The 18,442-nt window shown below is 31.2% G+C and overlaps 2 protein-coding genes across 2 annotated transcripts; one reads left to right on the forward strand and one right to left on the reverse strand.

The window, feature by feature from the left end:
- Window positions 1-670: 670 nt before the first annotated feature.
- NELF-B (negative elongation factor B) lies at window positions 671-7,078 on the reverse strand. The gene is made up of 12 exons (XM_074120131.1): window positions 6,618-7,078; window positions 6,289-6,387; window positions 6,024-6,212; window positions 5,751-5,933; window positions 5,502-5,675; window positions 4,949-5,047; window positions 4,696-4,842; window positions 3,887-3,961; window positions 3,657-3,807; window positions 3,389-3,564; window positions 2,032-2,229; window positions 671-1,262 (listed from the first exon to the last, which is right to left on the reverse strand). The coding sequence occupies exons 1-12, from the start codon at window positions 6,720-6,722 to the stop codon at window positions 1,122-1,124; spliced, it is 1,737 nt and encodes a 578-aa protein (XP_073976232.1). The 5' UTR covers window positions 6,723-7,078; the 3' UTR covers window positions 671-1,121.
- Window positions 7,079-7,193: 115 nt separating this feature from the next.
- Window positions 7,194-17,979, forward strand: Orc3 (origin recognition complex subunit 3). Its single transcript, XM_074120130.1, has 14 exons — window positions 7,194-7,367; window positions 7,450-7,593; window positions 7,722-7,991; window positions 8,904-9,157; window positions 10,000-10,159; window positions 10,315-10,428; window positions 10,528-10,734; window positions 11,559-11,675; window positions 11,760-11,879; window positions 12,203-12,355; window positions 12,968-13,207; window positions 14,159-14,278; window positions 17,094-17,155; window positions 17,716-17,979. The coding sequence occupies exons 1-14, from the start codon at window positions 7,341-7,343 to the stop codon at window positions 17,831-17,833; spliced, it is 2,106 nt and encodes a 701-aa protein (XP_073976231.1). The 5' UTR covers window positions 7,194-7,340; the 3' UTR covers window positions 17,834-17,979.
- The last annotated feature ends 463 nt before the right edge of the window (window positions 17,980-18,442 follow it).

Genomic DNA, 18,442 nt, shown 5'->3' on the forward strand with positions numbered 1-18,442 from the left:
ATGAATACAAATTTTATTGATACTCGGAAAAATTTTTATACAGTAATAGTGTTCTGTTTTTAAGTATCTTTTATTTAATAAAAAGTCAATAAAAGATGGTTGATAATGTTTTTTTTTTATTTTCCTTCAAAATTTCCAGCCAACGTAGTTTTGATTTCTCTTTTCCACTGATTTTTCCACTAGCATCACTGCAATATTAACTATAATTTTATCTTGACAATAAGATGATCATCTGAACCAACATAGTTTTTAAACAACTTGAATGTCTTCCTTTTTTACAGAGTCGTACGATTCACCTCCTTAGCCTTCATCTCTTCAAAGTCGAATCAATTCAACAGAGCTCCAAACATTTTTGTTTTCCAAGAAAACATAGCATGTGAAACAGACCATCTTTCTTTAAGAGCAGTACTCCTTCAGAAGGTTATGTTAAAACAGAGAATTCATCACCTTTTTTTTCTATTACTAATTAGCATTTCATTTGGTTGTCTTAGCAGGCCAGTTTCTTGCTTAAACAATGTTTCGAGTCTAAAAACGTCTTAGAAGTAATTTACAATTTTCTTGTAGCAGATTCTGCTTTTGCTTCATTAATTTCTATAGAAAGAATCCACAGAATCATGTCTAATAAAGAGCTAGCACAACCCTAAGAATACTAAGTTGTTCATTAATTTGTTTTTTCTTTTAATTTCGCTTCCTTGAGACAGATTATTTTGTACATAGTACATTTTTTTGTGTGTTAATGTAGACAGAAAGATTTAATTAATCAATTCTTAAACATTCTTTAAAAAAAAATGATGGAGTAGCAGAATTAGTCGTCATAAAACAATAGCTTTTTATCATGTTAGTTTGATGGACGATAAAAAGTTCAAAAATAGTTGGCAATATGATAACTTCTAAATCCTTAATCTAATAACCATTGAAAGTAAAAATATGAGTAAAATTTAAAAATTATTAACTTTTTAAAATTTCAACTATGCCCAGAATTTTGATAATTACAGTTACATTTGACTTCTTTTTTTTTCTAATTACAATAAATAAAAAAAAAATGTATCAATGATGAATTTTACAATTTTTCATGGAAAACAAAAAAAAACTGAAGATAGAACTGGTAAGTTTGGTTAAAATTAATGTAATGGTGCTGGAGTTGGTACACTCATCAATGGCGATTCCAGATAATCCAAGTTTGGCGGAATCGAAGGTGGTTCTTGTTGGCTGCCAATTTTCTCTTGTAGGGCATCATATAAATGATGTACTGCATCGTTATGCTGTGAGCAACAAACAAAAAGCATGAGTTTTAGATATGGAAGCTGTCTTGGTAGTTTGCAATGGTAAATATTGTAAAGTAAACAACACAGGATTATCAAAGTTGATCTTTTCTTTGGGAAAATTGATTAATATTAACCATGGGTAATAATTAGAATAAGTTTTGATTTTCTTTTCTAGCGAGTGTTGTTAAGCAAAGGTTACCCAAAGGGGAAAAGCAAGGTCATTATTTCCAGTTTTCTCTATCACTCATTATAATGGGTTCCTCAATAAATACATACATAAGAAAATTCTTAATATCCGCGCTAGAAATAATTAATTATAATCTATACTAAACTAATAGCAACAGAAAAGAGTATTCTCCCAGCTAAAGTGGGTGCAACTCCCACCTTAAGTGGGTGTAATCCCATGATCTAATTACTTTCATCAACCCATGGTTTTCAAAGTTAGGGGTTTTTATTAACAGCTGTTTATCGGAAAGCTCACGCATTCCCCGAATTTATTTTCCTTCATTACTTTCTCTGAAATTGATTTGTATTTTATAATGCAACGTTATAAAATGCTCCACATATGGCTAAGATAATGAGATAATGTATCACATACCAAAGAAATGTCAATAAATGTGGGGGGAAAAAAAGACAGTCTTCTTCAATTCAGTCTATCTTTTTTTTAAGTTTTGATTTTGTGTCTTTTCTTGCTTTAATCCACATTCTGTCTGTACATGAATGTTTACAGATGTACAATAAATTCAAAATCAATAATGATAATTACCTGAGACGTAGGAGTAAGACTCTTCATAAGCGTATACAATCTGGCTTGAGGTAATTTTGGATAGATATACCATAAAAGTTTCAATATATGCCTGGTTACATTCTCTTTCGTAATGCCAGCGTAGAAGAATTCATCAAATATCACTGTACAAAAGTCTTCAGCAGCGAATTCATCACCCATATGAATCAGCAGAGATACCTAACAATAGTAATTCTACATAATTTACCCTTTTTTTAAAAAACATTATACATCTTGACGTTAGAAATGCATTTTCAGATAGAATCTGTAACTTATGTCTTCCAAGACTGAATCCTCTTACAGCTAATAATTGGACTTTCCTAAATCCTATAAAACAATCCTAAATCTGGGAACCTTTCAAAGTTATCTTCTTAGAGCTTTCTCGCATCTTTGACAATACACTCAAGAGTTTGTAAATTTGATACTAAGTATGTGTTGGCCAATTCTTCTTTCTGGGTTTTCGTGAACAAGCCATTTTTTTTCATGTTTGTCTGTGTGAAGTACAAACCAGCTAAATATTTTCAGTCTTATGCGTCTACTTTTCTCACTTCTACAGCAGTTTGAGAAAGTCAGCGAATTTGTAACTTAAATGAGTAAAAAAAAATCAATAAAACCACCAAAGAGATATGAGCCAAATTAATATTGTCCTAACAGTATGCGAGAGATGTACTATTATTTGGTAAATTATTTTGTTCAAAGTTACTTTTATCTAAAATGTAGTCAATCAGGTTGTATAGGTTTCAGATTAGATAGATCTTATTTTAACAATCAGCTTTTATTGTACGCAGAGTATGGTACAAGGAAATGAATGATATTTCAAATGATTATGAAGTGCCTATTAAACTTTATCAAAGATAATGGTTTGGCTCAGTACGAGGTTAGCGCATCTCGTCATGGTATTTCTATAAAAAAGATTCGCTTGACGAAGTTAATTCAATCCGTTTTTTATTAAACAAAAAATTCTTTCATTATAATATTAGGTACAACAAATATTTTTAAGTCAATCTTGCCGGCACTCGAAGAGTCTGCAATAGATTTGCGAAGGTCGCAGAGAACTTATGTCTCTTCTGAATAAAGAAAAGTAAAGTCAAAAGTCTCTTACCTTTAAAAGAACTATTCGAAGTTACAAAAGGCAAAGAACTACCAAAAAAATTAGTGGTTTAAGGACTAATTATAAGTAAAAATTAAGGTGAAACGAAATTAAATGATAGAATGACTAACGACAACATGAATCTGTAGCTAAAGCATCTTGGCAACTCCAATTAAGTGTATTAAAAGACAGGTTTTCTAGTACTGTAAAAATGTAAGTAATGTTATAATCTAATAAATGAAAACTAACCAGAAAGTGTAAGAATGGATCATCAAAAGCTCGATCACAATTGGCGAGAATGCCGAGCACTCTCATTAGACCGACTCTATCCCTTTGTTTGGCCGAATGCAGGGTATAATACATTGCAATGATTGCTGCCACTGAAGAGTCTTGTACAAATGTAAGACATGCTTCTGGTGCTGGACCTGGACAGATGGATAATAGTTTTTTTAAACATAGAAATCTTCTCTATGTCCTGCAAGACTTGTACTATGTTATACTCAAAATAGAAATAAACCTGAATGTTCAATTATAGTTATAGCACTTTCTCTTTCATCAGGTGGCAATTTGGTGTTTAAAGCTCTCACTTGGTCGTCCACCATCAAAGACATGAGTGCTGGAAGAAATTTACTAACAACCTGAGCATCAAGTTTTGGTTCTCTGAATTCCTATGGAAATAATAAAAATTACAGTTACGCTTAAACAAAAACTGAATTAATGGGGGAAAAAATTTTAGCCATTATTCACCTGAGAATTAATCATAATCCAAGCACTCAATCCAAGCGAAAGCATTCTTAATAACAAAATAAGAACAGTATTATCCTGCAAATGGGTTACAAAATAAATCAAAACATTGAAGAAGAACAAAATTCAAAACATTTAAGAAGAAATTTTGTAAACAACTTTTTGGTTTTGTGCGTGAAAACAATTTGCATCTTTAAAGAGAAATAACATAACCCTTTTTTACCCTTTGAATTGTGAATTTTGGTCCACAATTCATCAGGTTTTAAATTTAAAAAAAGGATGTTTCAGCAATGCCCAAAGAACGCCTTGAGAGTTAAAAATCTGTTTATGTTATTGGAACAAAACTAGAGCTACTGTTGAAGAGCTCAATGGTGTCCGAAATGCAGGTACCAAACGAAGGTTTTTGAAAAAAGACCTCCTCTGACCATTGCCAAACATCTTCTAATTCGATTTTTCTTCCTTTAATCCATATCTATGTTTTCTTTGACTACACGCTAGTATGTCTTCAAACGTCTACACCTCTCATTTGCTACTATAATCTTCAACATAAATTGGAACTTAAATGTCCGAAGAAAAAATTGTGATTCACGTCTTTTTTGGGCATTACTCTCAAAAAGAAAAATATGAGCAATGGGAGGAAGACATTTTGGAAATTTGATTTTGAAAAAGTTGACATAATAGTGCTTCTATGCTTCAAAAGCCACATCTTTTTAATTAAAGATCTTTTTAAGAGAGAGAGAGAGAGAGAGAAAACAAAACGATTTAATTAAAATATTTTTTACCAATTCACTTTAAATTAACAAATCTCTTACCCTAGGTAAACTTTCATTGTTAATAAGATGTTGTAAAATTTTCATCGCTGAAGTAGCCAAAAAATTAATCGCATAAGGATCGCACAAAGTCATTGATAAATCACCAAGAACGGTTTCTTGTCCACGTTTTATACCGTCTAGAAAACCCTGTTAAAGAATAATTAAAAAAAAATTGTCATTAAAACTATAAGAAAAAACAATATTAGAAATTAAATTATGGTTGACTAGATAAAATATGAATGGTTGTTGGTACCTGTAATTCTCTGGATCGTTTAATGTCTACATTTTTTTCTCTAATACATGCATCTAAACACCATGTAAATTTATGACAGGGATCAACTGAAATAATATCCTGTAAAAATACAAATAAAGAGAAAATGAAAAAACAAACTTTTATATCAGAGAATTTATCTCTTGCAACTTCCATTCCAGCAGTGGTGAATACTGAGTGTACCGAAACATGTAGCCCGGCAAAACTAACCTAAAATTGGCGATAAATTAGCGTAGAGATAAGCCTAAAGATTAGTTGCGCGTATAAACTATCTCTACAGTTATTTTTTTTGAATGAAGTATAAGTAAATATCGCTCATTAGACTTATTACGAGATACTTTCAAAAACTAGAATGTTACGATGACTGCATAGTTACAAATGCACAAGACCAATTTGGAAAAAATAAATAAAAACACTTTGAACTTCGGTACTCAGGAAATATTTCCGATGAAAGTGCAAAACTTAAAATCTGCAGATTACAAAATTTTCTTAATACAAGGAGTGAGAAAAAGGTAAAAATAAATACATTACTTACTTGTACTTCTAAATCGTGTAACGCCATTAGTAATTCTGCTCTTAAAGTGCAATAATGTACATTCCTTGTTCTAATGAAGAGTGTACGTAAAAATTGTAAAACCATATCGTACAGTTTAACACTCGAACCAATCATATGGGCCAATTTTTGCACTACTTCTCCCTGCCTTCTCACCTAGTAGTCATTTAAAAATTAAATAAATAATGGATTTGTATTAAATCCAAAAAAAAAAACTAAACAAGAAGTAACCTTGGGCGATGGTGAGAAAAATAAATTTGTAAGATTCTGATGATCAAACAAAATATTTTCCTTTTCTTTACAATACTGGGTAAGCAATGGTGATACTTCGTCGCCAAATAAAGATTGATTGTCTTTCCATATCTGTCGTTTTACTTCTGTATCCGTATCATTATACAGTTCACGATCTTTTACCTGTAAACACGAATGCAATTTACATTTTACGCAATTTTGTCAATAAATGTTTAAAATATTAATAATCAATGTTAAAATTAATAAACTCACCAACACTCTCAGATATTTATCCTCAATTTGTGGTATGTTTCTCAAAATACACATTACAATAGGTCTCAATGCTTTCAACCTTACCAGTGGAAAACTTTTAGAAAGGAGTTCCTTCAAAATTTTATCCCTTTCTCGGCCTTCTTTTTGACCTATATCATTTATATGCGCTACAAGTCTATCTCGTAATTCCTTCAACAAATTCTCCATGATATTGTTAAATATAAAAATAAAATACAACAAATAATGACTTTTCAGGGTACATTACCTCTAAAACTGATGTATGAAAATCTAACCTTCGCAATCCATGCAAATCCAAAAGGGGAAGCATTTGACGCAATGATGGCAGAAGAATTCCATTATCTAACTGTAAAGAACAACTTTTTAATAAGATTTGTTAAATAACCCAAAAGACGAGGGCAAAGTAAAGTATAATATAAACAGAATTAGGATTCTTTTTTACGCTAACGGGCTTACTGAATGTTTAAAATTCAGCAAAATCATAAAGGTGCACAGATAATGTTGTACGCAAATAGGAAGGTAACTCTTCACGAGGGTTTATCTATTTAAATCTAGTTAATTATTTAAAATAATCACCTGAAATTCTTCAATAGCCTTTAAAGGATCTGTACAACTTGTAAGTGCTTCTCGAAGAGCATTCTGTCCAGGCACACCAATTTCTTCTAAACCAGTGCCTTGCATTGTTAATTTATATGAAACATACCTTCTGAATTTTATATTTTCATAAAGCAATTCTGGGAAATCACAAGATAGCTAGCACTATTCATAAGCAGACTAAAAGAAAAATCAATTTTACACATTTCTGTTCATTTCAACTCTACAGAAGCAAAAATTTGTTAAACGTATTGTTTAATTTTCGTGAGATGTAACAATGTCATTGATCTGTTTCCATATAAAAAAAAATAAACCGAACATAAAACGTGATTTTGAATTTTAAAATTTACTGCCACAGCAATAATGGATAAAATTATAGCGTAACACAACTTAATGTCTTTCTAAGCACTTCGTTTTCACAACAAATTGTTAACAACGCGTTACCTTCTCTTTATATAAACAATCCAAAACATAACCTGAATATCCAAGTTCCCACCATCGCTATTTGGCCATCAACAAATCTTTCCCGCCATTTCCATATCAGTTTTGCGTATGGGAAACGCTGACTGGAAGATAAAACTTGTAATTCAGGCCGACTTAATTTACTATGGTTACTTGTGAAATGGCGAGAGGAAAGTCTTAAATATCTATATTCGTTGACAATGTTTTTTGGGACTGTAATTTTAAAATAACGATTTTATTAAGATGATAGGCCCGGAATCTGTGTCTAAAGTAAGTACTGTGAAATACCAAAAAAAGTGGTAAATTATTAACTTATATGATACTCAGTTTTGTTTTGACTAATTTTTGTCAGGGTTGTTTTGGTTTTGGTCCAAAATCACCAACGGGGAAAAAAAGAGGCAAAACAACAGCGTCTAATCCGTTGAAATTTTTCTCAAATGAAATTTGGTACCAAGGATATTCTAAAGTTTGGAATGAGATTGAAACTAAGTTGGAGGTGAGTTATAACTTTTCCCAATTTTGATTACATCTTCAAAACAATGCTTTTATTCTAAGAACTTTTCGAAGAGGTTTCTTCTTAATATTTTTTATTTTTTCTTTAAACTTCAGTTTCTCAAATTTTAGACTGTTGAAGACGATGTGACAGGAAAACTACTAAGTGATTTATTAACGTTTATAACATCTTCTGAAGCAACTTATCAGATTCCCACTGCTGCACTTCTGACAGGGATAAATCTACCTGATCATGACGTTCTCTTCGGGCAACTTATTAAGAAAATAAGAAGTGAAAAAAAAGTATCCCATAGGGTGGCTCTAATTGGCTCATCGGATTGTTTTTCAATAAAGCATGCCATTGAAAGAACAGTTTCACATTTAATTTCTGGTCAAATTAAGGTAAGCAAGCGAATATGATTATCATTCATCTATGTTTCCTAATTATTAAGTTTTAATCAACTGAGTAAATCTTCCATTTTTTTTCAATAGTTGCCCAAAACTCTCAGATTTGGCGAAAGACAGTTTTATTCTCTAATTTCTAAGGTTCAAAATAGTGGAATGAAGTCTATTTTAGAGTCTTATTCGAAATAAGTCGTATTTTCCTTCAATTCCAACATTTTTCTAAATGATAGACTTTTGAGAGACAAGATTTGAGGGAATTACTATTCTGTTGCAATTCTTCTGTACAAAGGTAGAGTGACTGGCTGCCTGTTGTCTTTATGATATGCTTCTGTCTTAAATTCTGTTTTAAGGAGGATGGACTTAGAAGTGTAATTCTAAGTGTTTGCCTTAATAGAAGCATAAAAGATTTACTGTCCTTACTCTATAACTCTTCTGCTCACAACCTTGCGATTCGCTGTTACATTTCCTCGGACCGTTATTATCAAACATAAATCATATTCAATTAAGAGTGCAAAATCTCATTTAAATGACGGAACCCTTTTAGTTTTATGAAAATTCGTAAATTTGAGTTAATGTAAAAATTGCGGATAGAAAAAACGAAAAAAAATAATTGTCACAATTACGTACATTGAGTGAATATTTCTCGCCATATTCACAACTTGAAATTTTTATAACGGCGTTTAATGTACATTATTTTTAGTACTGTTTTGTTATTATTTTGAAAATACATAGGTGATATCGATTACTAAAAAATTTGTAAGGAGTTATGTAGATTGTTTTGTCGTAGAAATGAATGCACTTGAAATTTTAACTCTCTTAAATTTCTAACCAAAATGTCATACCGGTGCAATATCTAATCTTACACAATATTTATTAAAACTTAATTCAACTAACAAATGCCTTTGCTAGCTTTTAGAATCTCTAACGAGTGATGAAGATGACTTAGATAGTGAAGATGATGAGAAGAATAGAAAGGAAAAATTTGTAAAAAGATCAACTTGTACAATGCGTGCTTTATTAGAATGGTATCAGAATGTAAATGAAACAAGTCCTAGAAAGAAAGTGAAATTGAACAGAGAAGATAAAGGCAAACTAGTAATAATATTGAAAGATTTTGAAGCAATTTCTTCTAAAGTATTGCAAGATTTTATACAAATACTTAGGTAGGTAAAAGTTGGGCAATTCCTCTAAATTACTTTTATTACAAATTAAATAATGATAGACGTTTTTTAAAGTGGAACCCAAGTTTTTTGATGTTTCCCGACGATTAGACAAGCTATACCTGTTTTATAGGATGTAAATACTTAAGTTAAAAAAACTATACAACAAAAATGTTTATATTTATTGGAATCAGAAGATAGTCATTTAAGGTACCTCACTTGTCATTGGTGTCATTTTGGTGAATACCTCACCAAACTACTCACTGTACTGAGCGAAGATAAGTAGATTCACTCTATTGGCGTTCCAGGACATATCGTTGGTGAGGGGAATGAGATGACCAATGCCCTGGCGAGGAAAGGCGCCCATAAATTCCAATAAATCTAACTGAATTCATAGTTCAAGTATTTACTATAATTCAAGGCAGATTCAGACATCTGGAACACTACCAGGTGCTGGAAGAGAACACATTCCCTACAACCCTCTTAGTTCCTGGGATTTTCCTGGCATTGGGGACTGTAGAGGATGCTGTACAGACTCGCCTAGCACTGGCAAAGGGAACGCAATAGATCTTAAAGGTCGCAGTGGGTTGATACTCCGTGGGGAAAAAAATGTTTACATGTTTTCAAAGAATGAGAAACACCAATTTTTAAAACTTAACAGACAAAGCTTGTTGAAACGGGGAAAATGAAAAGACATTAGTGTTTGTTTTATTTAGGTTTTTTCCTCTAAAGATGACCGGGAGCCTACCAATTTTGTAAGAAAATATGAATTCTTCGACCAACTATATCTGTTATCATAGTTTTATTAGTATTCTAAATAATTAGTATAACAATTTTTATTTTAGTGGATATATAAATATGCTGCCTTTTGTATTGGTGCTTGGAGTTGCTACAACACTTTCATCAATATCAGACAATCTGAGTCACAGTACGACGTCTAGACTTTCTTTGAAGTCATTTCAGTCGCAACCTTCTGTATATTTTCTTAATAATACTCTTAATGAGGTAGATTTTTTTTTTTTTTATGCTATAAATTATTTCTTTAAAAAATAGATGTGTTTATCTGGGTTTGTTGCCCAGTTAAACTTTGTTATCATGTTAATTTTTTGTTAAACAATACTTTTTTAGAATATTGTCTTTTGTTTTTGTTAATTTTATAGGTTTTTCTTTCACCAGAATGCCCATTTCAATTAAGTGGCAAACTATTTAAATTTTTCACAAATGTGTTTTTATTTTATGATTTTTCTGTCAATCGTTTCACCCAAGGAATTAAAGTGAGTATTCATGACATTGAAGTAAAAATGCTTTTTTAAAATAAATTGTTATTTATATTGAATTATTAATTTGTTTTCTTGTTTTTTTTCTTTATTAAGTACTGTGTGATAGAACACTTTCGCGAAGGAGGTACTGTAGTGGGATTACTGTGTTGTTCAGAAAAAGATATTAAACGTAATATTGCAAGAATGAGTCATAATCACTTAGAAGATCTGAGAAGGATTGATTCTTACAAAAAATATGTCGAAAGATTAGAAGATGAGCAGTTAGCAAATGCTTTATTAAACGATGATATTATCGCTAAAGTATGTAAATGCTTTATGTAATTAAAAATTATTACTATAATTACTACTGATATTTCATCTCAATTGTTTTATGTGTTTCCTTAACAAAAACTGCAGTTTAAGAGTTAAGGATAAGGGTTGAATCAACGACGAAAGTTGCACAAATCAGCTAGTATTCACAATTTCATTCATACTTTAGCTCGTCATTTTGGAAATGCCAAACCTTTTTACTTTATATAAAAATCATGATTTCAACACTCGAAGTCCACAAGATTGATTTCTGGCCAAACAGTACGAGATTTTTTAGGAAACAGATAACTTTGTCTTGAGTAATGACAATCCTTTCTCTTTCAAAGCCATTTAACTGCGGATAACACAGGCAATTCTCTACCGAAATTCAATGCTCTTTTTATTATATTGAATAAAAATACATATTATTTTGGTTACCAATAAGATTTTTGTACTTAAGCTTCAATTGTTGACCTTTTTTCTCCTCCTTCCCCTTTGAAATAATTGATTACTTAGGTCAGTGTAATAAACTGTGAAAGCTTTGTACTTTACAAAGTTGCCATGCGCAACAGAAATGGCAAAATTGTATTTTAAAACTTTACTACAATCCAGACAAGTCTCCTTCTCATGTCTAAAAGTATGATTTCATACTGGGAGTGATTCTGTGGGGTGACATCCTCAATAAAATCAGGTTAACTCTACATCTTAGCAAATATTTAATAACAAACCACTTATTATTCTCCTAGAAAACATCTAAATCTTGGAATTGTATAGGTATCAATATTCTTTCTTTTTTTTTTGTACTATTAAACTGTTGAAATTATTTCTTATTACAGGAAGAAATTTTAAAGCTTATGTTACAATTAAGAAAAACAATAAAAGAATTTTATTTATGTTTGCATATTTTACATTTATTGGTGTCTCAATTGCCAAATACTCCCTTAGGTGCACAGGTATTTTTAAGTTTTAATATGAATAGATGTTATAATAAAACACTGACAAAGAAATGAATTTTACTTCAATTATAACTGCTTTAGATGAGAGAATTATACGCTGATGCAATGACGAAAGATATATCCAAAACAGAAGATTTCAAGGAATGTCGTCAGTTGTTGGAATTTCAAGCAAAAGATCAATTAATAATGAAAATCGAAAAGGTAATAGAAAATAAGTGTAATATTTAATAAATAATTGAAAATATAGTCATTATTTTCATTTTATTATAATATCCAAAGGAAGCAAACCGCTTAGTTGGTAACGTGGATTTGTTAGCTGATGGTTTCAAATCCGAGCTGCTACCCGTAGTTTTCTCTTCCTAGAAGGCAACATCCAGTGAACAGTGTAGTCTGGAAGATAGACATCCTATCGTTTGCAGGATAAATCTCCGGGCTCAAGTTACCTTGGATGCGCCTTAAATAAAAATAATTAACTAAATCTAATCAAAAACCTGTTATTAACTTGCGTTTTTTTCATAAAATAGGTTATTGCATTATTAAACGAAGATAACACTCTTCTGGGAAATGTGCAAAGAAATTTAAAAGACTTTAAAATAAAATTAGAAAATGCAGGACTTGATCAAATAAAGAAAACGCCTGTGAAAATCGAAATTAGAAAAAGATCTCAGCTTAAACAGGTAAGTGAATCACGTTTTTCCGTGATATTAATTTTATGAAATAAATCGCCAAGTGCACTGTTAAAGGGTAAGTCGTTGTTTAGCCCAAGACTTAAGCTACGATCTGCTTCTCAAATTTTGATGCAAGAGGTCATACAATTCTACTGGTGTAAACGTTACTTTTGTCCCAAGCTAGAAATCATTAAGGTGCTTTCTCAAGATGTAGATCCTGTCTTTCTGTTTTTAGATCTGAGTATAGTTTTAACCTATTTTTTAAATGATCATTCTGTTACTCCTAGGGAAGGAAATTTCTACGAATGGAATTGCCAATTTTCTTACTTGTTAAATAAATTTATTCTTTGAGTTTCAGTAATTAAGGAAAAACGCTATTAGTGCACGATCGCTGGAGTGAAACTGTGATAAATAAAAGAAAGAAAGAAAGAAAAGCAGTACATCCTCTACAACAAAAAATTGCAGATTTTATTTTAAAAATAAAACTCGAACTTTCCATTTTCCTGCGATAATTCCTTCAGATACTAAGTTCTTGACCAAATGACTGGAGAGGCGACTTTTCAGTTTTTCGCAATTTTCTTGAATGTTTAATGTGAATGTTTTTCTTTTTATTCCCTGCAGAAAGTTATGGAAATGGGAACCATAGGCCAATCAGAATTTGAACAGATGAGAATATCTTTATTAAACTATTTGATGTATGAGGTTTTGAGTAAAGGATTACAACCTCCCAGTAATAACGATTCTAAATGGTGTTTTTGGGAGATAATAATACTCACAGAAACTGAAGCCAGGCATAGAGTTGTGCCTAGGATTCGCGCGCCAATCCATGTTGCACTTAATAATCCACATCATTATTTGCAAGTAAGTAAAGGCATTTGTTGGATATTATAACCATTATTTCTTATACCTTAAAAAATAAAACCAACTGATGATGTCATTAGCAGTCTAGAGTTTATGCTTAAGAAAACGGGATGGGTTTTGTGTAGAGGTAAAAGCTAAAATAAGTAACAGCTCCTAGATCTGGCCTCCCGTGTAACGTAAGTTTTTATTAGTTGTTAATTGTTACTTAGGAGCTTTCTACCTTGTTCTTGACACCCAATTTGTTAGTTGGACAATCTGGAAAAGTTAGTTATTTCATTTTAGGAATCCTTCATACAGACGACTTTTAGCCTGTATAACGGACGTAGCATTCACAATATTAGAATATAAATTTATTGGTAATTTTCTTGCCTAATCTGTAGAAATTAATTAATGTAATGTTGTTTTTCCTAACATAATCGGTAGCCTAATACCTCAAACATGAAAATAATACCTGATATCTCCTTTTTATCTACAGAAGTGAAAGCTGAATGGATTTCCGAAGGTCAAAGGTATCGAATTTTGTCATTTTCTTCCAGCCGTAAGTTCACGGATGAACTTATGCACAATATTCGATACTTAGTCGTGCTATTTCCACCCTGCTTTTCAAAAAACTAAACTTAATGCCAATTGAAAAGCAGCCTTCTGCTAAATTTGTATGGTGATACAAAAATTTTGCCTTTTTTTAGGGAAGAAATCACTTTACCTTTACCTTTTGGCGACTGGACCAATGTTTCCAATATTGGCTTTTTCAGGCTAATCTTTGAATATGAAAAAACAAGTGGTTTTATTTTTTTTTAACAAGTGGTTAAGCTAATTTTTCCGTCAGACGACAATTTTATGGTAGTTATTACTACATTTTAAGATCCTTTGAACGTGACGGAAACTTCTTAATTGCTGGAAGCGTAGTTTGTGCGGTTATACATCTTATTCCAGGTTTTTTTTCATTTACAGTGTGTTTGTTGCAAAATGAACAGCGAGGATCAAATTTTACCTACGATGCCTGACATTTGTATTGCTTATAAACTACACCTTGAAAGTGGTTGCCTTATAAATATGTATGATTGGCTTCAGGTATAGTATCTGCTTTAAAAACGTACTTATTGAAAAAAAACTCCTTAACAAAAACTTACAGTTTAAAAAGTTAAGTATAAGGGTTGATTAAACGCCAAAAGGTACACAAATCAGCAAGTACCCAACATTTCATTAATACTTCATTGATATTATTTAAGTAATTTTACCGCATTAATTTTCATTAATATTTTTTAAGAATTTATTAGATGTCACATACCCTTATGCTGGCCATTTTCATCTACAAAATATTTGTTCAAGTAGCACACCATTTAACTTAGATTGACTGTAATATCTATTTATCTATAATAATCAAACTATTGATTACAGGTGAAAAAAAAACGTTATAAAAAATAAAAAAATATGAGGCTAAAAAATTCATAAACGTTTTTTAAAAATTGCTTACACCAACATACATCAATGATTTTATTTATTTATTTTTATTTTTAAATAAAAATCGTCGGTTTAAGTTCATTCTTCGATTAAAGTAATTGTTATTACATGTAGTAGTCAAACGTTTATAATAATAGATAATAATTATCTGACTTTATCGCAAATAATATAGTTTTCTTCAATTACATTCTCAATCTAGGTATTCATCCCACAATGTTGTGTATATGTAATATAAAATAAATAAGATATGCATATTTTTAGGACAGCTAATTATTCCAGTATTTTACTATAAGTAAAATTAGGGGAACTAAATTAAATTACAATTGAGAAATGAATAAATAATGTTGAATAATCTACTTGTTATTAACTGTGTGTTATTTGTCCTCACGAATATTTCGGTAAGACGAATTCAAGACTGAAATATTGTTTTAAATCCTCCGTGATTCAAATTTAAACAGTAGCCGACTCTAAATTTGTCTTTTTCTAATTTAACATGCATGTATATGTGACAACTTCAGAATAAAGGGCACATTAAAGAGAAATCAGAAGAATAATTTGGAATAGAGTTAAAATAAAGTACCTATTTATACGAAGATATAATATACATTTTATCACAATTATAACTATTATGAATGAACTGGCCAGCATAAGGGTATGTGACATCTAATAAATTCTTAAAAAATATTAATGAAAATTAATGCGGTAAAATTACTTAAATAATATCAATGAAGTATTAATGAAATGTTGGGTACTTGCTGATTTGTGTACCTTTTGGCGTTTAATCAACCCTTATACTTAACTTTTTAAACTGTAAGTTTTTGTTAAGGAGATTTTTGTACCTTTTGGATAGATTTTCCTTTTTGTCTATTAGCAAAGTTACGTCTGCTTTACAGATTTTTTTAAAATTTGGAATAAGCTATTCTATCATTATAACCTGATAAGGTGTTAAATCGGAACCGTAACTATCACTGGAGAGATCTTTTTAAAGAATGGTTATAGTTGCGGTCCCCAAACCATCCTCAATAACCATTTTTTTTTTGAGAAAGCGTTTTGAATAAAATAGGAAGGTATTTGTAGGTAAATAGCAAAATTAAACTGCGATTTCAGTACTTCCTTTTAAGAGGAGCAAGAAAAATAAACTGCGATTACAGTACTTCTCTCTAAAAGGCAAAGATTTTGAATCGAACGACAATTCATTGATGTAAATCGGTTCACTCATTGATAATTTTAACGATTGCAGTACTTCCTCTTAGTAGGTGTAAGAGCATGATGGCACTTCACAGCCACGTAGAGGAGCTTTAACCACTTATTCGAGCTGAATTTTATCAAAATCGGACTAAGCGTTATAGAAATATTGGTAATAATAGTTTTAGACAGGGAAGGGATTAGCTATGAGGTTAGCATACTGGACTCCCACGCGGAGGTCCCGGGTTCGAATCCAGCAGCTGACCCTTAGATTTTCTCTTCCTAGGAGCTTCTTACAGCTCACTGTCCGGTGATGGACAGTGTTGTCTGTAACGAGAGAACACTGTCCGGAGGCCGGCAGTGCACTGAAAAAAGCTCCGGGCGCCAATAACCTTAGATGTTGACGCGCCTTAAATCATAAAAAAAAAAAAAAAAAAAAATAATAGTTTTAGAAAGGGCCTTATTTGGGCGGGGCAAACTCCCCTCCTTATGAGGCATAGCGTCGAGACTTTTAAAGTACAAATCTGTACAAAATTTCGATTCGAATGACACTTCATTCATAAAAATCGGTTCACGTGTCGATAATTTGAAACGATTGCTATACTTCCCCTTAACAAGTGTAAGAGCTGATCGCCGCTTTAATGTTACGTAGGGGAGCCCTAACCCTATCATCCTACCAAATTTTATCAAAATCGGGCCAAGATTTACAGAGTAATTAGTAATAATAATTTTGGAGGGGGCCTTACATAAAGGGGGCTAACTCCTCTCCCATTCGATGTACAGCGTCGGGACCCACAAAAGGCACATCTACATAAAATATTGAATCGAATGACACCTCATTCATGAAAATCGGTTCACGCGTTTAGGCGCTACGTTGTTTACAAAAAAGGTAACAACAAGAACAACAACAAGAACAAGAAGAAGAAGAACAAGAACAAGAACATTTTTTGAAAAAGCGGTTTTTGCTCATTTTCGGCAACTTTTTTCTCGAAACCTATTAGATCTGGGTGGTTGCAAAAAAATTACAGTTATGAAGGAGGGTTTGGAGTAAGATTTAAAGAAAATTTGGGAATTTTATCTTTTATAGAAAAAGAGAAAAAAATTGTCAAAGTTGGGTGTTTTTCAACGTTACGCTTTTTCGTGCAGTTTTTGATGGTCAACCCTTATACAACTGTCCTACCGGACAGTTTTAATATATATTTTTCCATAGTAAGCACATTAATTTGTTTTTTCTTTGTAGTCTTTCAATCTAATTGTAAATCCCAAAGGAGCACAAGGAGTGGAAGTTGATCAGAAAATACAGTATCCTTTTTCTTGTAGTGAGATTGATAATTATAGGTTATGTGTAATGATTGGAAACAACTAAATTGGCCCAAATCGATTAACTGGAATTGCCACTTTGTTGTATAATTTCAAAAACGGATAATCTCCATAACCACTATTCGTTCTAGACCCAAAAGCTTTTTTAAAAAAGTTTCAGAATAATTTTGAGGGCTTTTGGGAGAGAAATTCCGTAATACTTTTCTTTGAAGTGTTATTTCGGTGAATTATAAAATTGACTTTCGCACAGAGTATCATATTAATAAGTGTAATTATTGTTAACTTTCCGAATACTTAAATCAAAATTAGACGTGGATAGGCCTTCCTTAATGAATGAGTTATTTGACATTTTTTGAGAGGGGAAATTACTGGCGCCCCTTAAATCTGGCGAAACTCTTACTGAGATTTCCATTATTCTATAAATTAGAATGAAATCGTCAGCAAGGAGTTAAGAAATGCAATTATTATTAAAATAGCATAATTGAAAATAGATGTTTTTGTACTAGTTTTATGAAATTATAAATTCCTTAATAATTTATTAGAGCTCGTTTTACGCAAGCTGTAGCTGAATTAGAATTTTTAGGATTTATCAAATCGTCAAAAAGGAAAACAGATCATATGGAGAGGCTTACCTGGGGAGGCCCTCTGCATTCTTTTTAATTTTATTGTACATAGAATTTTAAATTTATGTGACCATTTCTTTTTTTCTGTCGATTCTTTTCTTCTTAGATTGTTTTGAAGTTCAAATTAATAATTGATTGTATGTTTACATATATTATGCACATTTTAATAGCAGATGTAAAGGAGTGAGCATTGATGAAATTATTTCGATTAGGCTCAATTAATGTACAGTATATTCAGAATATGTTCGTTTTAAATAAAAACAAATGTAAGGATGTAATTTTTAATCAAATGCTAATTTTAAATGCAAATAAAGAGTATATAAATTTGAGATTACGCCATGATTATATTTTTTATCATCTTTGCAGTTCCTGAAGGATTCTAAAGATACTGGAAACATCGAACTATTAATGTTTTAATATTATTTTTTATTTTATGGCCAAGCCTACCCATACAACAACGTAAACTACATAAATAACTTCTGATGGATGCTGTAGTTCTTAATCCATTTGTACTCAAAAATTCGTTTTTTTTTATTTCAGTTAAGTTTTGGCTTAAGTCATTTATATAGATAAAATTTGTGAAAACTTTGGTGTCAAATTTTCTCGACAAAAGAAAATTATACGTATGCATGAAAGTCAGACTTCA

This window comes from Rhodnius prolixus, unplaced genomic scaffold (genome assembly GCF_049639745.1).
Source record: "Rhodnius prolixus isolate KJV_2025 unplaced genomic scaffold, Rpr scaffold_2, whole genome shotgun sequence".
NCBI classification, from domain to species: Eukaryota; Metazoa; Arthropoda; class Insecta; order Hemiptera; family Reduviidae; genus Rhodnius; species Rhodnius prolixus.